At 48.7% G+C, this 22,756-nt stretch overlaps 1 protein-coding gene across 5 annotated transcripts in view; it reads right to left on the minus strand.

Moving 5' to 3' along the window:
* The window catches only part of HNF1B (HNF1 homeobox B), a 61,594-nt gene that overhangs the window by 35,449 nt on the left and 3,389 nt on the right, over positions 1 to 22,756 (minus strand). For 3 of the 5 annotated variants that reach the window (XM_061390321.1, XM_061390320.1, XM_061390325.1), the window contains exons 2-4: positions 20,808 to 21,007; positions 15,871 to 16,135; positions 13,573 to 13,808 (exon numbers count right to left, since the gene is read on the minus strand). In XM_061390321.1, coding sequence (XP_061246305.1) covers positions 13,573 to 13,808; positions 15,871 to 16,135; positions 20,808 to 21,007 — 701 coding nt within the window. The remainder of the gene's footprint in view (positions 1 to 13,572; positions 13,809 to 15,870; positions 16,136 to 20,807; positions 21,008 to 22,756) is intronic. The other 2 variants (XM_061390324.1, XM_061390322.1) reach the window with 1 other exon arrangement.

A 22,756-nucleotide genomic window follows, 5' to 3' on the forward strand; every position in this document is an offset into this window, starting at 1 on the left:
AGGGTTGTGACAGTCTCGGGTGGACAGTGAATGGAATCAGTCATACATATATGTGTATCCATCTCCCCCAGACTCCCTCTCATCCAGGCTGCCACATAACATTAAGCAGCTCCTGGTGCTAGACAGTAGGTTATCCATTTCAGATATAGCAGTGTGCCCATGTTTATTCCGACCTCCTTAACTATCCCTCCCTCTCCCATCCTTCCCATTCTTCCCTACCTCTTGAGGCCTAAGCATATACAAGGGGCCTTTAACAGCGTGGGAATAGGCACCTCCATTAACACGAGCTGAACATTTCTAAAGGGTTTAGGCTGCTGGCAGAAACCCCAAATTTAGTCTTGCCATGTTAGAATGCAGTTTTAGGCCCCTTGGGTTAATTCGGGGGTCAGGAGGATCAATTACTGGGGATTTACCATGGCAACCTGGGTAACTCAAACGGCTTTTTCTCCAGAGGAGTCTAAGGTGAAACTAAGAAGGGTTAACGATGGACATCGTTAGGCCTAAAGGCTGTGGGGGCAGACAGAGGCCTGCCGCAGTCTGGCTCCTGGGGTTTCCTTTCTGAGAGGCTGCCTTTGCTGGCAGGGTAATGTGGCTGCAACAAAGGCCCCCTCAGCTGGGCTGACGGGGAGAATCATGACGCTCCTGGTGGGGCTGGGGAACGGGGAGGGCCATAAAGTCATCAGCAGACTGAGCCACTGGGTGTCCACATAAAAGTGAGGGCCCATAAACAGACATCAGTATTGTGACTGAAGGGCTAATAAAACTGCCTTAGAAGAGAGAGGTTTTCCACTGCGACCTATTCATACGCAGGACCCTACTGGGAGGTGATACCCGAGAAGAAGATCCTTGGAGGCCTGGCAAGTGTCAGAACTGCCTCATTATGGGATGCTTGCCCGGCCAGACCCCAGCCCCTTTCTCACTGCCGTGGAGGGCAGCTCCAGCATCACTGTCATCACCATCACCATCATCAGCGACAGACAGCCCCGGATCACCCGGCAGGCCCGCGGATGCTGGGCCAGGGAGCAGCAGGTGCTGGGCACTGAGGCCACGAACGTGGATGATCACTGGCTTCCACTGACCGGGAGCACCAGCAACGTGTGTAGGGAGCACCCCGAGACCTGATAGCTGCTTGGTTTCCTTCCTGTCTCTCCATATGACTGGTAGGCAGTAAGTCCCATCCCTTTTCTAGACCTCAGTAGCTCAACGGAAACTCAGGAAGAGTGATTCTTGCTCTTTTCTTGCCCCAAGGGATGCTGGTAAGAGATGATAAAGGGAAGTAATCTAGAGTGAAGTACTTTGGACAGAGAAAGACACATATCCTATGATATCACTTATACGTAGAATCTTTAAAAAAAAAAAAAAGAGTACAAATGAACTTACCTACAAAACAGAAATAGAGTTACAGATGTAGACCCCAAACTTATGGTCACCAGGGGTGGGAGGGAGGGATAAACTGGGAGATTGGGACTGGCAAATACAGACTACTGTATATAGAACAGATAACTAATAAAGACCTACTGTACAGCACAGGGAACTCCACTCAGTGCTCTGTAATGGCCTAAACGGGAAAAGAACCTACAAAAATGAATAGATATGTATCCACCTGCAATGCTGGAGACCTGGGTTCGATCCCTGGGTCGGGAAGATCCCCTGGAGAAGGGAAAGGCTACCCACTCCAGTACTCTGGCCTGGAGAATTCCATGGACTCTATAGTCCACGGGGTCCCAAAAAGTTGGACACGACTGAGCGACTTTCACTTTCACTCTTTCATGTATATATAAATGATTCACTTTGCTGTACAGTTGAAACTAAAATCAACTGTACTCCAATATAAATTTTTTGAAAAAGGAAGTCATCTAGTAGAACTAAACTGAACTAGTAATCCAAGCTAGTACACCAAACTAGGACAAGCTAAATTAGTAGAACTTAAGGGAGAAAGAATAATAACTTGTTCTTTGAAGACTTCCTGGTAGTGTTTAACAGTGAGTGATTTTTTTTTGGTGAACTGTATACTTCAGTTAAGCAGTATTCATGGAAGTGGAGCTGAATGACATCGTTCCTAGAAAGGGGAGAATATACTTTATATAATAATATGTACATACATATTGAATAGAATGAAAGTAATTTCACGTTCAGCTTGAAAGTGAATAAGAGACTTATAAAGCAGGGCATTTACGTATGAGGCTTTTGGATAGGAAGCTGTCTGGAAGAGATACTGTCAGTCCACAAATACATAGAAGGTGTATCGTGTGCCAGGCACAGGGCTGTGGGCTGGAAACTCAGTGGTGAAAAAAGCCAACTTGGGCTTAGATGTCAGCACAGCCCACGTTTCTCTCACTCGGCATGCATGTTAAGCTCAGCATCTGTCTCTCTCCCTCCTGGATGAGCCGGAGTTTTAGCGGGTTCGGGGACGACCTTCTTCATGGTGAGAGTAAGACTGACTCGTCTTGTTTCTCTGTCTTTGACAGGTAGGAATGCAAACCCTACACTCCACCTGGAAATAGGAGTCTCAAAAAGGAGAAAAAGGCTCATTTCCACTTCCACCCCTAAGACATCCCGAGATAAATTAAGCTCCTATTTTGTATCCACCATGTAAACCGATGTTTCACAAATGGGAGTTGCTGTCTAGAGGTTTTCCATCCTTGCTAAGCAAGGACTCACTGGGCCTCACTGCCAGCCTGATCCGACAGGTGCCAACTGCAAAGATGCCCCCTGTAGCGGGCAGGGCCAGAAGGCCTGGGCAGGCATGCTGCCATTCAAAGGTCCTGAAAGTGTTAATTTTCAGCAGTTATAGGTGTCTCGTTTATATCCATTATAAATCTGTTTATTGTGACTGGCCCCACCCAATCTGCTGGAGCTGTAAAGCTCTAATGGTCCCTAATAAAGGTGGAAGGCACACAGTTCCTGAAATGGGGAAGGAGAAAGGGAGTGAGGGTGACCAGGAGGGAGAGAGGCAGATATGAGCTTAACAATAAAATATCACAATGGCCAAATTCCCTCTGCAGCTTCAAACAGCAGAGTCCCGGAGCCCCAGTCTCCAAATAATAACCTGTCAGAGCTGAAAGGTCTCATCGGCCAGAATCTCTGAGATGTTAGACGATTGGTCCAAGGTCACCCCTGCTTCTCAGTGCCTCGGGGCTCCTGGATCCTAGTCTAGGACCCTCAGACCAGCTCTCTCACTTCTTCTACTTCGACAGGAGACCTTCAAGCCTGCCTCCAACCCCTTTAGACTCCAGCCTTGCCCCATCTAGCCTGTGATGTCCAGCCCTGACTATCCATCCACATCTCTTAGGGAATTATTGAAACTTCCCCTGCCTGTCCACTTATTCCATATTCTGACTCTAAAAGGAGTTGATGGGGGTCTGCGTGTGTTTTCAGTTGCTTAGATGTGTCCGACTCTTTGCGACCCCATGGCCTGCAGCCCACCAGACTTCTCTGTTCATGGGATTTTCCAGGCAAGAAACCTGGAGTGGGATGAAATGGCCTTCCTGCTACAGGGCTCACCCAGGGATCGAATCCGTGTCTCCTGCATCTCCTGCATTGGCAGGCAGGTTCTTTACCATTGAGACATCTGGGAAGCCCCAAAGATATAGGTACTTTTATAATAATAAGCTCCCCAGATGCCTTTGATGTGGCCTGGGAAGCAGATCTGAGAACCACAGATCTTGTCAATACTTGAGTTTTATTCTCCCTGATGTCTCCAATGACTAGCAGGGTTCATGAAAAGGGAAACTCTTCCAGGGTGAAACTGCAAACCACAACCTTGTCCAGAACTCAGGGAGAACCAAAGCTCTTCCTATCTCTTGACGCCCTGAGGGTACCTGAGTCAACCCAATAACTCCTTCCGGGTCAAGCACCACATGGGGGTGCTGGATGCATTTTATCATGTTTAAGCCTCAAATGATAGCCGGAAGGAGATATATATTATGATTCCCGTTTAACAAATGAAGAAACCAAGGCTCAGAGAGGCTAAGTCACTCATTTGAGGCCATATGGCCAGAGAGCGACTGAATCACAATTCAAGCCCAAGCTTGTCTGGGGTGCTATACCTTGCTACCCAGACACACCCCTCTGAGCATGGTCCTGACAAGGGACTGCCTGTGACCAGCTCGCCTGGGGGATGTGGACTTCCCTTAGGAAAGTCATTAGACACTAAAGAGCGTCTACATGCATGGTGTGTCTCCAGCTTGGCAGGGACATGCAGTGTATACGTGCTGAGAAATCTCTTGACTACCCGAGAGCACTGGAGAGACTGAGCCTTGCTGGTCAAGCTCCTCCGTGGCTGAACTCACACAGGTGTGGTTTGGACAGGGCTGCTGAAGCCAGACCAGAGGGTGCTAGGGAGGTGTCTTAAAGCAGATGGCTCAGGTAGAGGAACGTTGCTTCTAGAAATTCAGCCCTCAGGAGTATCTGAGGTTTCTGGCGTTCACTGTGGGAACTGCGTCCACCCAACCCCTTCTTACTGCTCTTTTGCCTGAAGTTTGGGGAGCTTCCTTCCTAAGAACAAAGGTCATGAAGCTTCTCAGATTTGGCCTCCACCAGGAAAGTACCACACCCACTCTAAATGGCAGGTTTCCAGGACTAATTACCAACAAGCAAGGATACTCACATCTTTCATTAAAGGAAAGGAATGCCTTATTAGGTGGAGGAAATTCAGGGTCATCTTATGTACCTGACCTTTTGCTACATGGTCATGACCCCCCTGTGCCCCATGGCCATCCATGGTTCTTCCCAGCTTTCTCTCACTGTTTAGCATCAATCCACTGAAACCTATGGCAATGGATGTGTGCTCAGTCACTCAGTCATGTACATCTGACTCTTTGTGACCCCATGAACTGTAACCCACCAGGCTCCTCTGTCCATGGGATTTTCCAGGCAAGAATTGGAGGGGATTGTCATTTCCTCCTCCAGGGAATCTTCCTGACCCAGGGATCGAACCCGGGTCTCCTGCATGGCAGGTAGATGCTTTACTGCTGAGTCATTGGAAAAGCCCGTGGTACTGCAAACGCCCTATGGCTATCACAGAGCAGTCCTTCCTGGAAGTAGAAAAGCCTTCCTCAGACCCAATTACTCCAAGAAGCCAGCTTGAGTCTGCCACAAACACCAAGATGATTATCTAGTAGAACTACTCAAATTGTCTCAAAGTCAAGATCGAAAGATAAGAGGAACAGGAGGAAAGAGGAATAACCCAAACCACTAAGCTCTGCCAGGACTGCCAATAGGTACCATTTATGAGAGCCTGCTACATCCTGGGTGCTTTACATATATTATCTCATTTAATCCTTTGGCATCTGCATGAGTTCAGTTCAGTTCAGTTCAGTTCAGTCGCTCAGTCGTGTCTGACTCTTTGCGACCCCATGAATTGCAGCACACCAGGCCTCCCTGTCCATCACCAACTCCCGGAGATCACTCAGACTCACGTCCATCGAGTCAGTGATGCCATCCAGCCATCTCATCCTCTGTCGTCCCCTTCTCCTCCTGCCCCCAAGTACTGGAGTTTCAGCTTTAGCATCATTCCTTCCAAAGAAATCCCAGGGCTGATCTCCTTCAGAATGGACTGGTCGGATCTCCTTGCAGTCCAAGGGACTCTCAAGAGTCTTCTCTAGCACCACAGTCCGAAGGCACTTCTGCACTCAGTCTTCTTTACTGCCCAACTCTCATATCTGTACATAACTACTGGAAAAACCATAGCCTGGAGTATCTTTAGCATGTATTAAATGTCAGTGTTGTTGATAGTCAGACATCTATGGCACGGCCAGGCTCTGGGGTTTTTAGAAGTTCTCCAGTTGATTCTAAGGTGCGGCGAGATTTAGGAACCGCTGTCCTAGAATGCAGGTCAGCAAACAGTGGTCTGCAGGCCAAAGTGGCCTGTTTTTGTGTGAACTATGAGCTCAGAATGGTTTTCATATCCTTAAGTGGTTTTTAAAAAGAAAAAGAGTATTCTGTGATACACAAAAATCACAGGAAATTCAAATTTTAATCCCCACCACAGCCATGTCCATTTGTTCACACCTGGTCCATCGCTGCTTTTGCTCTCCAAAGGCAGAGCTGAGCAGCTGCGACTGAGACAGTATGGCCTGAAAAGCCTGAAACAGTCACCATCTGGCTCTTTACAGAAAGTGTGCCAGCCTCAACACTAGAGTTCCTTTTTGAGGGGCTGCGCTGGGTCTTCGTTGCTACATGTGGGCCTTCTCTAGCAGCAGCGAGTGGGGCTCCTCTCTAGTTGTGTTACATGGGCTTCTTCTCTTGTAGTGGTACCTGGGCTCTAGGTACACAGGCTTCAGTAGTTGCAGCGTGTGGGCTCAGTAGTTGGGGTGCTTGGGCTTAGTTGCTTTGAGGATCCCATGCGGGATCTACCCCAACCAGGGATCGAACCCGTGTCCCCTGTATTGACAGGCAGATTCTTAACCACTGGACCACTGAACCACCAGGGAAGTTCTATAGCAGAGTTCTTATGAACAGCTAGGATGATAACCAGGATTGAATGCGTTTGACTTTATTTTGGGGCTAGATTTCAAATATACACACATATATTATGGTATATACATATATATGCTTTTTTCCCCTCCCCATCCATGTTTGATATTGTGGTTTCCTATCGAGCAGTTAGCTTCAACCCTTGCACAGCTCCCTGCCTGTTTCTGCACCCTTGGCGCTTAATTCTCTCCCAGTTTTTGTCAGTTTCCATCAAACCTTCAACAAACAGACTCCAAAGACATTTCTCCCATAACCTGCAGGCAGGGGCAATGTGCTTGCAGGCAGCTTCCTTCCACCTTAGGACTCCACGGGAGGCACAAGGAGTCCTTGAATTCCCTAAGGGTCCTTCAGGGGGATTAGGCAGGCAGGTAGGGCTGCTCCAGCGATAGGACTCCAGTATCTGCTCGGCCCCTTTGTGACGAGGCTGGAGCCCCACTGGCCCGGGCAGCCGGGCTTCTTTGTATGCAGACCAGGGCTGGCCCGCTATCAGGGGGAGGCTGCCAGCAGAATGCTCTGAAGGCTGGGCCTCTTAATCTCATTAATATCCTGATTGTCTTCCCCAATCTAGTGGCAGCCGATGGGGTGGTACCCGCAAGATAAAATGACCTTTGAATTCAACAGATAAAATGGCAGTCAGATAAAGTCCCTACAAGGAGAACACTGGAGCCCTGGCCACCCCGGAACTCCACATCTCTATAAACATGTTTTCTAAAATAGCAGACGACTCAAGGCAGGGTTTGCTTCTCTTCTGAACGAAAAGAAGCTTCTGCTGAGGGACAATGGGGCTTCTTTTCTATGGGGAGGTTTGCTGCTGCGGAGATGAATATTTTTACAACTGCCCTCATAAACCCCCTCAGCTTGTCTGCTGCCCCGGGAGTGGGTGGGACTCCAGAGGTGAGCCGAGGTGCTCGCGCTGTCTCCACAGCCCCATTAAGTTGTTAAGGCATTTAGTGCCCCAGACAGTGCCGACTGCAAGGGCAGTTCAACTCTCCACCCAGATGGGGATGGGGTGGTGGAAGAGGGGGCTTTGATTTCTTCCCTGGGCAGGGCACAGAATCCACCTTGGTCAGGGGCAACAGTTGCGCGGGTTGGGGGTGGAATAAGCCAGGGAAGCCGCCAAATAGCCAGACTGGGAGACCCCACCCTTAAAGCCCCTTTGTCATTCAAAGAGGAATAGTAAGAATGTGGGAGAAGAAGGAACTGTGGGAGGATCCTGTGTGTTGCTTTCCATGCTTGAAAGTGCTTAGCATCTGCGTAATGCAAAGAGAAAGTCGGGTGTATCCCTTCAAAACCAGTCTCTGCCGCTTATGAACTCTATGTGCATGCATGCTCAGTCACTCAGTCGTGTTTGACTCTTTGCGATCCCGTGGACTGTAGCCTGTCAGGCCCCCCTGTCCATGGGATTCTCCAGGCAAGAATACTGGAGTGGGTTGCCATTTCATCTTTCAGGAGATTTTTCCCCACCCAGGGATTGAACCTGTGTCTCCTGCGTCTCCTGAATTGCAGGCAGATTGTTTACCACTGAGCCACTGGGGAAGTTGGACAAAATACTTGCATTCTAAACACCTCACCTTCCTTGATTATAAAATGGGGTAAGGATATAGACAGTGTCTATCCTACGAAGTTGTGAGGATTCAATAAGATGATGCAAATATCAGCCCAGGGCCTGGTATCCAGGAAGGGCTCAATCAGTATTAGCTGATTATTCAAAGTTACTCACAACCCTGCCACTGGGCACTTTTGAGATTTCTTTGGATTCTGTAGATTTCACTGTTAGGGAAAGTCAGAGTGACCACATGGATGTCCTAACTCAGGATCTGGTTAGTCTAAGACCCAGGGTTAGATTTCTGCAGGCAAGTTAGAGATGTAACAGGGGATGAGGGAGAGGCGGGAGGCAGGATTCTCTGGTTCTCCAGCTCTGATCTGACTATGGTGGGGCGGGGGTGGTTGGGGGGCGGGACAAGGACAGCCCTGGGCTAGGAGAGGGAGGAATAGCATTTGCAGGGAGGGAGGAGCAAGCAGCCACAGAAATACACGCCTCTGTAATAGTAGTGGCCCACCGGCTTAGTTGCCCCACGGCATGTGGGATCTTCCCAGATCAGGGATCGAACCCGTGTCTCCTACGTTGGCAGGTAGCTTCTTTACCACTGAGCCACCAGGGAACTATTGAGCCTGTGCTCTGAAGCCTGGGAGTCGCAATTACTCAAGCCTGTGCATCCTTGCTCTGGAACAAGAGAAGTCCTTGCATCACAACTAGAAAATAGCTCCTGCTTGCCTTAATCAGAGAAAACCCACACAGCAACAAAGACCCTGCACTGCCAAAAATGAAGAAGTAAAATGGTAACAAAACAACAACACAAAAGAAAGACACCTCTCCTCTTGGGTAAAGAGGCTTTGGGGCTCAGGGCATCCAAAGGTTATCCTGCGAGGCTCCTTCTCGCCTCTGGGACTCCCTTTATTTCCAGGAGAATGAGCCTCTACCTCCTTGAAAGGTGATACAGAAGATCAGGTGTTGGGTGAGTGAAGGCTGATGGAGACCTCTGCCCCTCCCTTGGTGTTGCAAGGAGGCCAAGAGACCTTGCTGGAGGCAGCTGGGCGAGTTTGCCACAGTCAGGAGGGGACAGTACACAAGGCCACCAGAGATGATGTAGCCGATCCCAGGGCTTGAGCCAAGGCTGGCCCAGCTTCCATCCCACGCCAACTTCCTCCTCCTCCTCGGGCGGATCAATACAGGCACCAGTCTCCAACCAGTCCGCTTCCTCACCACAGCCCTGCTCTCTGACCTTTGGGGGGCCTTTCCCTTGATTCTGCTCCAGAATGGAGGTCGGGGCCATCACTCCGGGCCTGCTCAATGGCCTCAGAATGGGCTGTCACAGGGCCTATAACCGGGGACAGCTCCTGCTGGCGAGAGCTGGGATGGGGGGCTGCAGATAAAGGCCTTCCCGGCTGAAGATAAATGGCTGCTGGCAGCCGGCTACAGTAACTCCAGGCCCCCAAGCAGAGCAAACAAAGGGTGCCCCTGTGACACTCCCTGGAAAGATGAAGGCCCATCAGAGGCAGCCAGGCTTGTTCAAAGCCCCAACTTAATTGTCAATTAAGCATGCATGAGGGACACAAAGCCATGACAACCCTGGGCTGCATGCTGGCGTGTGATTGTAAAGCCGGGAGGGGCAACGCTGAAAACAGCTGATTCTGCTGACCATGTGTTTGTAGGGCACCTTGTAACCAATCAGCCGCTGACAGAGGCAAAGGGCTCCTCCTGCCACTCCTATTGTGCCGGACATTCCAGGGCCAGGGTCACGCTGTGGTCACCATGGGCAGGTGGGGCCACAGCGCTGTCAGCGTGGCCAGGAGGGCGGGGGCTCAGGTACAGAACAGATGCTCTCCTCCCCAGGGAGAAGGGTCAAGGGAAGATGCGTCTCGAGGTGCCTCCTGTCCTCCTGGCTCGAGGATTGGGATTTGGAGGGGAAAGAGGGGAGAAGGTGGGGGCTCGGGGATGGGGACTCGCAACTCAAGTTGTGAGTCTTGAGTCTGGATGTTCGTTTCTCCTTGGCCACTGTAGAGCTCTTTTCTGCATCCAGGTATGTTTGGGGCTTGGTTAGAGACCATACCTTGGTTGCAGGGACCATGATGGGAAGTAAGCATATCATGAGGAATGCAGACCAAAACTTCCCCAAGTGCTGGGCTTCAGCCTGTCATCTGGGTGGCCCTGGGCACACTTCCCAGGAGACGGTCACAGCTCATGTGCTGCCCACCCTGGGAGCTGATGACAGGGACGCTTCCTGGGATGTAGCATCCTATACCCCAGCCTCAGGGCCAGAACATTTCACTGTCTCTTAGCAATAAGGCCCCAATCTGTGAAACTGAAAAGGAAATAGATTCCTGCTGCCTGTCACAAAAGAGGCTTGAAAAGCTATGGCAGAAAAGCCACGACCAACCTAGATAGCATATTAAAAAGCAGAGACATTATTTTGCCAACAAAGGTCCTACACTCAAAGCTATGGTTTTTCCAGTAGTCATGTATGGGTGTGAGAGTTGGACTATAAAGAAAGCTGAACATCAATTCTAAAGAAGAATTGATGGTTTTGAACTGTGGTGTTGGAGAAGACTCTTGAGAGTCCCTTGGACTGCAAGGAGATCCAACCAGTCAATCCTAAAGGAGATCAGTCCTGAATATTCATTGGAAGGACTGATGCTGAAGCTGAAACTCCAGTACTTTGGCCACCTGATGCGAAGAACTGACTCATTGGAAAAGACCCTGATGCTGGGAAAGATTGAAGGTGGGAGGAGAAGGGGATGACAAAGGATGAGATGGTTGGATGGCATCACTGACTTGATAGACATGAGTTTGAGCAAGCTCTGTGAGTTGGTGATGAACAGGGAAGCCTCCTGTGCTACAGCCCATGGGGTCACAGAATTGGACACGGCTGAGCAATTGAACTGAACTGACTCTTGCCATGACCACTTGTTTAGCTTTCTGTGATAATGATAAAGTGAAAGTGAAGTCACTCAGTTGTGTCCGACTCTTTGTGACCCCATAGACTGTAGCCTACCAGGCTCCTCTGTCCATGGGATTTTCCAGGCAATAATACTGGAGTGGATTGCCATTTCCTTCTCCAGGGGATCTTCCCAACCTAGGGCTTGAACTCGAGTCTCCCGCATTGTAGACAGAAGCTTTACTGTCTGAGCCACCAGGGAAGTCCGATAACGACAATGGTGACAGTAATTATGGTTTGGGCTTTCCTGGTGGGTCAGTGATAAAGAATCCTCCTGCCAATGCAGGAGATGTGGGTTCGATCCCTGGGTTGGGAAGATGCCCTGGAGAAGGAAATGGCAATCCACTCCAGTATTCTTGCCTGGGAAATCCCATGAACAGAGGAGCCTGGCGGGCTACAGTCCATGGGGTCGCAAAAGAGTCAGACACAACAGCGACTAACAACAACAAAACAGTTATGGTTTACTGGGAAAGATGCTGTTCACACAGTCTCTCATTGAATTCTCACATGGACCGCAGGTGCTAGGTACCCTATCTCCATTTCACAGACAGGAAACTCAGAAAGAAATTCTATGAACTGGCCGCGCTGCAGGTTATGAGGGTTAGAACCAGGATTCAAAACTAAGTCCAGAGAATCAGTCCCTGGTGGGTGTGGACCATCATGATGAACTGAGTTAAAATTCAGGCAGAGAGAAAGGTAGGCACTAAAAATATACAGTGGCCCATAATTATTGTTCCATAAATAGCAGCTCCTCCCTACAAAGGGGCACAAAACTCTCAAAGATAAACTTGATCCCTGGCAGTTCTCCACGCCAGCCTCCCAACTAGCCCAGAGGCCCCCAGGGGCAGGGGTGTGTGTCTTACTCATCACTAGCTTGGTGCCCGCACTCAGCCTGTCTGTGCTGTAGGCAGGCACAGGGTGGGATTCTACAGCCCTGGGTTCTAGTCCTTGTTCCACTACCATCACCTTGGGGAACTCTGCAAAGTTACTACCTTTTCCTGGGCCTCAATTTCCTTCTTCCGAGTACCTCCCAGTTCTAACATTCCCTGATATGTAACACGGTCTCAACTTCCGGGGACTCCGGAGAATCCACGTCCAGTGGAACGTGCCTTCTGAGGCTGATCGATCGGTGGTGTCTTGGCTGTGCTGCCCGGCCCTCTGCCCAGGCCCTAGTACCTGCTCTGGCCCCTCCAGCCCCGCCTCTCTGGGTCTCCTGCCACTATACAGAATGCCTAAGCCGACGACCCCGTGGTGACCTCACCACAACCCCAGCTTGTCAGAAAGCCACTGGGCCTTTGTTTGGCTTGCAGGCTCCCTGACTTTGGTGTGGAGATCACAGGTCCCAGCACAATGGCCATTGTCTTCTCAATAACGCCCCTTGCCCCAGCCACGCCCCCCGCAGCTCTCAGCTCCAGCTCTGTGGATTACTACCGCAGAGGGGCTGCATTACTTTGCCATCAGGCCAGTGATCATCTGCAGGCTTCTCTGCCTCTCAGGAGTGACCCCAACTTTCTTCCTATGTGGCTGAGCTCTTCCCTTCGGTGGCAACAGCACCCAGAAAAGTGCCCCTCCCTGGCCCAGGCTTCACGCTGGACAGAGACCCCTGAGGAGGTCATGCCTGCGGTGTGGAGGGTGGGGGCACAGTGCAGAATGGATGCTTGCAGATGGACCAGGTCGGGGCTCCGAGCCAGTGCCCCTGGCACTCAGGTCAGGTCCCCGGTCTCAGGCCTCTCCCAGCAGAAGGGCAACCAGCTGGTGAGGGTGCAGAGCAGTTTAGAACCATCCCCAGAGTTGAAGTGGCGCTCGACTCCGTCTGCAAACCCCTCCCCGAGCAGGCAGTAGACCGTACCACGCTCTGTCTACACCGACACCACGCCAACCTCAGTAAACTCATCACACTGGGAAGAAGCCAGCTTTCCCAGAAGGACCCACATGGCCCTCAGCACATGGGGGTGGTCTCCCACCAGGAAGGAAGGTGTGGGATTCTGTCCTGACAAGCCCACGCCCCAGAACAGGGGCATCCTCACCCAGGCCGGGCGGGGCCTGGCACACACAGCACACAGTAGGTACTCAGCCGATTTTGACCAACTCATCACTGCCAAGGTTTCATGTGACCAACCCTACCCTAACTCTGGGAGCACACAGATGTCCCCAAGCAGAGGGGTCCTTGCCCAGAGGCCCCTGGACGACTCCTGCTGCAGCTGGACAGAGCCCTGGGGATGCACATGAACGGGCGACCCCTCTGCCGGCGGTGTGGACCCGGCACACCGACAAGACAGGCTGCTCCATCTCATCCGGCGGCGGCCCTGACCTGCTGAGTCAGCAGCACCCCCCCCCCGCCCCCCGCCCCAACACCCACACTCACACAGAAGAAAAGAGCCTGGAGAAGAACGGGGAGCAGGGCTCCCTGGAGGCTGAGCAAGGATGCAGAGGAAATCTGACCATGGCTACATGCAACTCTCATGAGAACTGTTCAGCAGAAGAAGGAAGTCAGCCCTAGGACCGTCCCAAAGCATTTCCTTTTCTGAGACATCATGAGACCCCTGGGGGAGAAGCCAGAAGGTCAGGCTGCCAAGCGGTGGGGCTGGGCCCTGCTTACCTGGCAGCTTGTTTGGAGGGGAGGTGCTGGGCTGGTGGTGGGGGGAGCCATGGGAGAGCAGGGTGTTCAGGCCATGCGTCTGGCTGGAGCTGTAGGCGTCCATGGCCAGCTTCTGCCGGAACGCCTCCTCCTTCCTGCGGTTTGCGAACCAGTTGTAGACGCGGACCTCAGTGACCAGGTTGGAGCCCAGGCCGTGGGCTTTGGAGGGGGAGACGCCTCGCTGCAAACATTCTGCCCTGAGAATAGGAGAGAGGGGAGACGGTAAGTGAGGGTGGTCGGTGGGGAGGCCCCCTGGCATTTGGCCCCAGGTACACGATAGCGGGGGGCTTCCCTGGTGGCTCAGTGGTCAAAGAATCTGCCTGTCAGATAGGAGACTCAGGTTCGATCTCTGGGTCAGGAAGATCCCTGGGAGAAGGGAATGACAAGTCACTCTAGTATTACTGCCTGGGAAATCCCATGGACAGAGGAGCCTAGCGAGGTAACATACAGTCCATGGGGTCACAAAGAGTTGGACACGAGTGAGTGACTGAGCACATATGCATACTATCATGGAGCGGGGGGTAGGTGATGGCAAGGAGTGTGAAGCGTTCAAGGATAGAGTACTGGAAGCCTGAGAAATGGCCAGCCTGGGTAGTTATCTGATGAGATGGCTGGATGGCTGGAGCAGTGTGGAACACAGGTTCTGAGCAGGCTCACTGCCCCAGAAGTCTGGGGCTTAGCCTTTGGTGTGGCTCCTGAACAAGAGAGGAAGGTGAGGGACAGGCATCTCAGGCGGAAGGTCCAGGTGAGCCTCCTGACACCGTATGTGACTATTTTTCCTGTCCTACAAAAGACCATTTCGTTTGCTGGCCTAGTCTGAGCCCCTCCATAGCACTCTGAACGGACTTCTGGTCTTCCAGGGTTTGGACACCCCACAAAGGTGCCATGGAAGCCAGATCCCTTAGTCACATAATAGGAATTCCTTCCAAAGGGCAGGCTGGGTGAGGTATAAATGAGGACACAGCAGAGACAGCTGGTCTCCAGTCATCATCGCTGAGGAAACCCCAGGGCCAGTCGTGAGAGAGATTCTTAGACACCACTGGATACTGGGGGGCTTCCCTCTCATCAGTGGGGGCCAGAGCACAGCTGAGGACTCTGTGACACATCTGGGCAGATGGTTTCATCTCCCCAGGCCCCTGCCAGACTTCCCTAGCTGCATCATCTCCCTGCCAGAGCTGGTCCAGCCCAGAGACAGAGAGAACACACAGGTCTTAGCCAAAGCAAAGAGCAGATTTTTTAAAAAGTGAAGGTTGGAATCAGAGCAGATGGGGCAAGAATGAAGCTAAAGGATATATAGAGGATTTTCTAATAGTTTTCTTTAAAATGTGACAGCCTGGGTGGGAGGGGATTTGGGGGAGAATGGATACACGTATATATGCGTGGCTGAGTCCCTTCACTGTTCACCTGAATCATCACAACGTTGTTTGTTAATCGGCTATACCCCAATACAAAATAAAAGCTTAAAAAAAATGCCATGTCATTAAAAACAAATGAACTCTACAAAAACAACTCTAATCAGTGTGGGCAGAGTGGAGGGAATTCTGACCAATTCTTGCTCTCTTGCTAAGTTTCCCTTTGAACCAACATTTGGTCTCGTCCAAAGCCAGTCTATGGCTAAGGAATAGCTTTCCCTTGGTCTGTAGGGGGATCAAACGCATGATTCTCCCTTCATTGGCATATTTTAGACCATCATTCTCCATCATTCCCTGGGATAACAGTTCATAGGGCTATGCCACAGAAAGACATCCCCTGGTTAACAATCAGTTCAGCAAAGTGAAGTGTGTTTCTTGACTGCAGGACTTCTCAGAGCCTTTAATATAGGAATGCACGTTGTGACCCCCTAAGAGAAAGTTACGCAGATGATGGTTCTTAGACTGATTTATTAATGACTTGAAATGAGGGTTCTGTGGGACACACTTTGTGAAAGCCCGATTTAGCCACATTTAGCTGGATAAGTAGGCTTCCCAGGTGGCTCAGACGGTAAGGAATCTGCCTGCAATGTGGGAGACCTGGGTTCAATCCCTGGGTTGGGAAGATCCCCTAGAGGAGGGCATGCCAACCCACTCCAGTATTCTTGCCTGGAGATTCCCCATGGATAGAGGAGCTTGGCGGGCTATGGTCCACGGGGTGGCAAAGAGTCGGACACGATTGAGCGACTCAGCACAGCACCACTAGCGTCTCAACCTTCCAGGACCGAGGGGTGGAGCTCAGGCCCCTGTGCTCGCCCGCCTGCTCTGGGGGAGCTTCCGGTGGCGTTACCTGTTACACTCCTCCACTAAGGCCTCCCTCTCTTCCTTGCTGGGGTTCTTTTGCCGGTCGTAGGCCTGGTACAAGATTTGCTGGGACGCGGGCCCCCATTTGAACCGGTTGCGACGCATCTTCTTGTTGGTGGGCTCAGAGCAGGCGTCATCGGACTGCCCAGGCCCCTGGCTCTGTTGACTGAACTCTGGAAAGAGAAACAGCAGCTGATCCTGACTGCTTTTGTCTGTCAAATTTCCAGAACTCTGGACTGTCTGGTTGAATTCTGAAAAGAGAAAGGAGTAGATTTGATAGGGTCTGTAGCCTTCACTCAGCAGGTAGACAGACAGACAGACAGACAGATCAATGGACAAAAATACCTTTATGTCTCTCCCCTGAGCTTTGGGGGTCTGCTGTTAACTATAGGTGGGAATACAGGGGTGGGAGCAGGCTCACCCCAGGCCCCTCACTGCTCATTTCTGTTGGCTCCACCAAAACCAACCCCTTTCCTTTCTTTGGAGGAGCTCAAACGTGGCTGACCATTGTTCTCAGGACAATTTATTATTACTATTATTTCATTGGCTCACTGGCTCTCAGACATGAAGCAACACTCTGAATCCTGAAGTCTTGTGTTTTGATGTCAAGGAGATGAGTTCCACCAAGTCTCAGGTCTAGAGGGAAAAATACTAAAAGGTACAGCTTGCACTTAGACAAAATGTTCAGAGGCTGAAAATAGCTCTCTCTACTCATAGATCCTAGGGATCCACATTATGTTATGCTCTTTGAAAAACCGCAAACCCCAAACCTTTTGACTACTGCTTTGAAATAAATATAACTGGACCTTTGTATTGGAAAAAGAAGCAGCAGCTCTTTAGAGCTCAATCATCTCAAAGGCAATGATGTGTGTGTGTGTTCAGGGGTCCATTTATGAGGAGAACAGCCCAAGAGGGAAAAGTCTTACACACCTGCCCACACATTTGAAAGATGGGAAGTACAAGAGATGGCAAACTCAGGACTTTCTTAAGAATGGTGTTTTAAGAATTGGAGACAAGTAAATATAGATGGTATGGAGCCCCCTGACAGTCCAATTCCCAGGACCCAGGCATATCATGACCCTCAATATATTTTGATTGAATGAATGAAAGATGACAAATCACCCAGTGGTGATCCCCTAGCCTCTGTGGCTGCAATGAGATTTGATATTTACTCATGAAAGAGGCAGCCTCCTTGTTCTCTTCCTTACATCTGCATGAAGCAGAGTTCATCATGGTATTAACTCCATTTTACAGATGACCAAGCAGAGAGGCCAAGCACCCTGCTGAGCAAGAACCCAAAACAGATTCATTTCCTAACTCCTGGTCCCCGTGTTCTGGACCTTGATGTTTTTCTTTCTTGGTTCCTGGAGTCCTTTCTGCACGTCTCAGAAAACTCTCAAGGTCCAAAGTCAGGCCACAGCTTGAATCCTCTGCATAACACCCTAGCGTGCGGCCTTCCACCTACCTACCTCCAGCAATAGGGAACTTGCTAAGATCTAAAGATCCGTTTCCATTTTGGCCCATCAAGTAGTGGTGGGTCCCTAACAAGCCTAGACCCCGGATACAAGTAGTGCTGGCCTTTGTTTAATTAGTTGTTGATCAGCCGAGTTAACGAGCTGTGTCCTTGGTAGACAGACAGAACATGTCACTGGAACCCTTGATTGGAGCCCCATCCACTTTGGAAGACTCTCAGGCCACTTTGGGCTCTGTTTTCACTGGTTCCCAATAATTCCTTTAGATACCTAAGAGTGTCTCTGCCACATCTACTAGCAGGAAGTCACTGACTCCATGGGATAGTGAGGGTCCCAGCCAAGTTCTGCAATTCCTGGTCCCTTGGCTTCTCTGCCTATGGAATGGGCCTGGTGAGGACTTAAGGGCCCTAAAGAGTCTTCTAGAACATATGCCTCTGGTCAGGATGATGGTGACGACAATGATGGTCATCCAAATTCCCAGGGAAGTTCTACTTTTCAAAGTGCTTTTACAGTTCCTGTATTATTTGGTCTTCACAGCAGCCATCTAAGTGCAGGGAGTTTGGGACAATCAGAGCGGGGAGAAGGAAGTCCCCTGCTCAGTGGATGTATGTCTCAGTGTCTCCTCTCCTCCCTGTGGTCCTGTGGAGTTGTCGTGAATAACAGCCAAAGCCACTACAGATAATCGCAAGGACCCAGGGTCAATACAAGGTTCCTCATTTGATGTGAAGAGATGACCTGTCATCACAGTGAACGTGTAATGAACCATTTCTACAGTGAGGTTATTATACAAAGTCCTCCAAATGTATCCCTTCAACTAACTCTCACACCTCTCTTAGAAGAATTGTTATCTCCATGAAGAAATTTGAGGTTCAGACCCATTAGAGGCATGGGCAGGAGCCAGGATGTGAACCTAGCCTGTAGACACTGAACTCACAACCCTTGATGGTGATGCCCCATATACATCACCTCTCACTAAAAACAAACCCAAAGCACACACCCAGAAAACCTTCCAACTGGCCTTGGATGCAGGTCACAGAACCTACTCCTGAAGTTCTGCCTGTGGTGGGTGTGAGACGCACTCGCAGCTGCCCACAGGGTAGGGGCCGCCTCTGGCTGTTGGCTGCCCTTTTTGAAGAACCAGACTCCCACACATTCTCCACCCACCACCAACTCTCCCCTACTTCTTTCCAGATTAATGGCAGGAGGGCAGGGGGGCGGTGCACAGAAAATGTTTGTTGCCCATAAAAATTAACTTGGAGAAGATGGCATCAGTAACTTCTTTATAGGCTCAAGAGCCAGTCTGGACAAGGAGATTCTATCTGTGAAGATAGGCTCATGAATATTACCACTTATTACTTTTAGCTTCTTATGAAAATTTGTTATCATGTGTGTTTTTTATTCTCCCGATTTTCTCTTACTACTTGTCACTTGTCCACTTGTGTCCTTCTTTTATTCACCTCTCTTCCTATTTTTTATCCGGTGCTAGTATATTTTGTATTTAACCTTCAAGAATTGGTTCAAATGACACCTCCTCCAGGAAGCCCTCCAAGATGTCTCTAGGCAATTTAGCAATTCCTCTGGCTGTCCTTTGCGTACACTTTTATAACAGCTTTTAGAAAGCTGTCATTATTTATTCAAACATCTCATCTTCCTCACTAGGTTGTAAGCCCCTGGAGAAAAGAACCTGTGTATCTCACAGGCCAGCAAGTGCTTGGCACCTCATGCTGCTGCTGCTGCTAAGTCGCTTCAGTTGTGTCTGACTCTGTGGTGCCCATATAATATTTACAGAATGAAGGGATGCTTCTTAAGCTTTCTGTCTCATGGGACTTTAAAACAATAATAACAATAATTGAAAAATCCTTTGCAGAGATGGTCATACATTTTTGCAAAATGTCATTCTCAAGCATCTTGAGAACCTTTCTGGGACTTCTATCTTTTAGAAGTTTTTGGTTGATCTTTCCTGCCTCCATCTTTCTGAGGGAAATCCCACAGAACACAGAGAGGCAACTCAAATGGGAGATGATGCCTGAGGCTTGGATTGGAGTGAAAGCGCATCCCACGGGTTCTCTGGCCTTTGGGAGACTATGGCTCCTGAAGATTTTTCTTGGGCTTTACAGGAATTACAGAGAGTTGCTTCATGTCAGACACACAAATTCTTAAAGACATAGTCACCATGGATGGTGGATCATCACAGAGTTTAAAAGGGGTCTCTTCCTCTCACTGTGTTTCTTATAACCTACTTATCTAACCACCAGGGAAGCTCCAACTTATCTAACGCTCCCAGCAAAAGAGCAAATCACTGCAATATAAGTTGAACCCCTAACCCTTTCCTTGCATTTTGAAGGCCTTTCCAGCCCATGGACATTGAGACAATAAATACTGAAACCATCACTTCAGGGCAGTGTGTGACAGAAAACAAGAGTGATTTTTAAAAGTAGTCCTCTAGTAAGAGGGGAAAAACTCAGCCCAGAAAGTGGTGGAAACTCATATCTGAACAAAGACAGAGAAGCCCACAGCCCAGAGGAGAGTATGTGGGAAGAGCGAAAACTTACATAAAATTTTCCTAGAAAAAGGGCTGGATTGAAATAATCAAAATATAATGTAAAAGTACACTTTTCCTAAAATAAAAACACTAGGTCACTGATACTCTTATCATTCAAATGCAGTTCAAACTTCCCTAGCCTTCCAAACAAAAATCTCTCAGGGTTATTGTGTGGAAGAAACCTTGGGACAGAAAGGAAATTTGGGAAAGACAATGGGAAGGATAAGAATTCGTCACTCAGAGTTGCAGATGCAGATGCTTTTACTGAGTCCTGCCTTAGCCAGAAGCAGATTCTTCCTCTGACAGGCTCACCAGCTGGGGTCTCAAAGCTCTACCGACTTTGGTAAATATGAGTAAGCATCTTAAGTTGCTTCAGAACTCAGTTGTACCCGCCCCCCACCCCATCCTCCCAAACAACAGGGTCAAGGTCCTAACATATCTATAGGTACGAATGCCTTCTATTTTTTATACTCTTCAAGAGAGAAGGAAAATAATAATAACAGTGATTGATATTATTGATTGCTACTAAATGTCTTCCTTGGAAAGTCTGATCCATGGTCATGGATCAAGGCGAGAAGATGCTTGGCTTACTTTGGGTTCAATATTCTGCTGTTACCTACTTGGTTTCAAAGAGAAAGATGTTGCAAGCAGGGACCAAAATATTCAAGGTGTGCTACACACACCGATGGGCTTGTCAAATCGACTGGCTAGGGACTAGGGCATCTCGGGAGAAGAAAATGACATAAGCCAACTCATTGCAGGGCATCAAATCCACCTGACAGCTTCCTTATAGTTGCCAAGTGCCACGCAGACCTTGTTGATGAGAAGGAAACTGAGGCATCGCACAGGGGTCAGAGTTAGGGCAAAGGTCAGTCTTGGCTGAGGCAGAGGCCGGTTGAAAGCACTTACGTCGGAGGATCTCCCGCTGCTTTCGGACGTACCAGGTGTACAGGGCGGCGCGCTTCTGGGTCTTCATGGGGGTGCCTTTGTTGAGATGTTGGGAGAGGTGTGATTGGTTCAGGCCGGTGACATCCACTACTTCCCTTTGAGGGATGTTGTGCTGTTGCATGTAGCCTTTGATCATTTTGGCAGCCCTCCACGGGTCCTCGCTAGACAGATTAAGCAGAGGGTTAGGATGCTGGTGGAAGAGGTCGGGGACAAATATCCTCTTTCTAGAGGTTTTCCTTAAACTCTGTGCAAAACTCTGACCTTCCCCTATTTCTCCTCCTGCCCAAGTTACATCCTGGGGAGAGAGGCGAGGCTGAAATAGAGCCTGGACAAAAGAGGGGATGAAAGCTCCTATATAGTGCACTCCATCCCTTTCAACTGAGATCGGGAGAATAAAGAGGAAGATGATTTCCTTGCTTCAGTAATAGGAAAGCAAGCCCAGCACTCTCTCTCTCTGGAAGCAGAAAGAAAAGTTCCTGGGTGTTTCTTTTTGTTTTTGTTTTACATTTTTGTTTGTTTGTTTGTTTTGCTTTCCTGCACTTTCCTGGAATGTGAGAGATTTTAAAGGAAAGGTGTCATTCGCTTGTGACTAGGCTGGTTGAGCCCCACAATAGGAGGCAGCATCTCTAGATTCACCTGGACTTCTTCCACATCACCTCCCTTTGGGATGGGCGTCTCCACTTGTTGCGTAAAAAATGGCAGTAAAACATAAGTGACCACCTCCGGAGAAGCAAGGAGGACGTCTTAGCCAAATATTAAACAGTTTTCAGAGTTTCAGAAAACTTTTAAGAAATGATGTTCCTCTCCTGGGGGGCTGAGGAATCACTGCACTGACGTGAGGCAAATAAAATTAAAACAAAAAATTCTTCACAGCCCCGCCTCCCAAATAAGACCACACAGACAGACGGATAATTTCCATTTCTGAATAAGATGTGAATGATTCCAAATGCCACTCTCTTTCTATATTCTTACATGTCTCCTTGGATAGGGTAAGAGTGTCGGGAAGTTAATCTTTCTCATAAATTTCAAGCTTGGGGTAAGAACTTAAACTTTTCATTTAAGTTCATTTCATTCATAAACACAGGTAATGGAAAAAAACTTCTTTAGAACACTGTATTAGTGCCTCTTAATTTATTCCAAACGTTTTCAACTTTGCCAATATCTTTTCTTGCATATTGAAAAGTGAGCAATCTAATTGAAAACAAAAATTAAGAGAAGAGTGCACAATATAGAACAAAGATATTCATGAAACAATAGATCCATATATATTATTTGTTTAAGGCAGCTACATCATTAACTTAAAAAACCCCAGCATCCCCTTACGGTTGATGTATATAATAGCCTGATAAAACATGAAAAAAATGAATGGAATAATTAGGTTCAGAGGTAACAATAAGCAAAATTTCAGAGGGCAAAACAGAGGGCAAAACACCAGATGTAGGTGAAGATGAAATAAGTGATTATTTCTAGATGATGTCTATGTCAACATGACAATCACCTTTGTGTCATGAATTTTTTTAACCTAGTAATTAAACAGATTTTTGTAAGCATTTGAAAAATTGGGATTATTTTAGCAAGTCTTTGATATTAAATTTATGAGAACACAAGTTTTGATAGAGATGTTTTTGATAAATGCAAACTCAAAATTACATATAGCTTAATATCTCAAGTATTTATAAAGGTACTTCCAAGTAATACAACAATATTTAAGTAAAAACAGGAACAAAAAATGAGGAACTGCGTCCATTTCAAATATGGATAATTCACCTTGAGTAAGAGGAAAGTAATGTAACATTTTGAACATGCCCGTGTAAACATTAGCACTCATTTTAAAAGTTTATTTCTGCTAAATGCTTGCACAGTATTTTTAGGGTAAAAAAACACCTTCAACAGATATCAACAACAGCTTC

The sequence above is a fragment of the Bos javanicus genome, chromosome 19, assembly GCF_032452875.1.
Source record: "Bos javanicus breed banteng chromosome 19, ARS-OSU_banteng_1.0, whole genome shotgun sequence".
Taxonomy (NCBI): domain Eukaryota; kingdom Metazoa; phylum Chordata; class Mammalia; order Artiodactyla; family Bovidae; genus Bos; species Bos javanicus.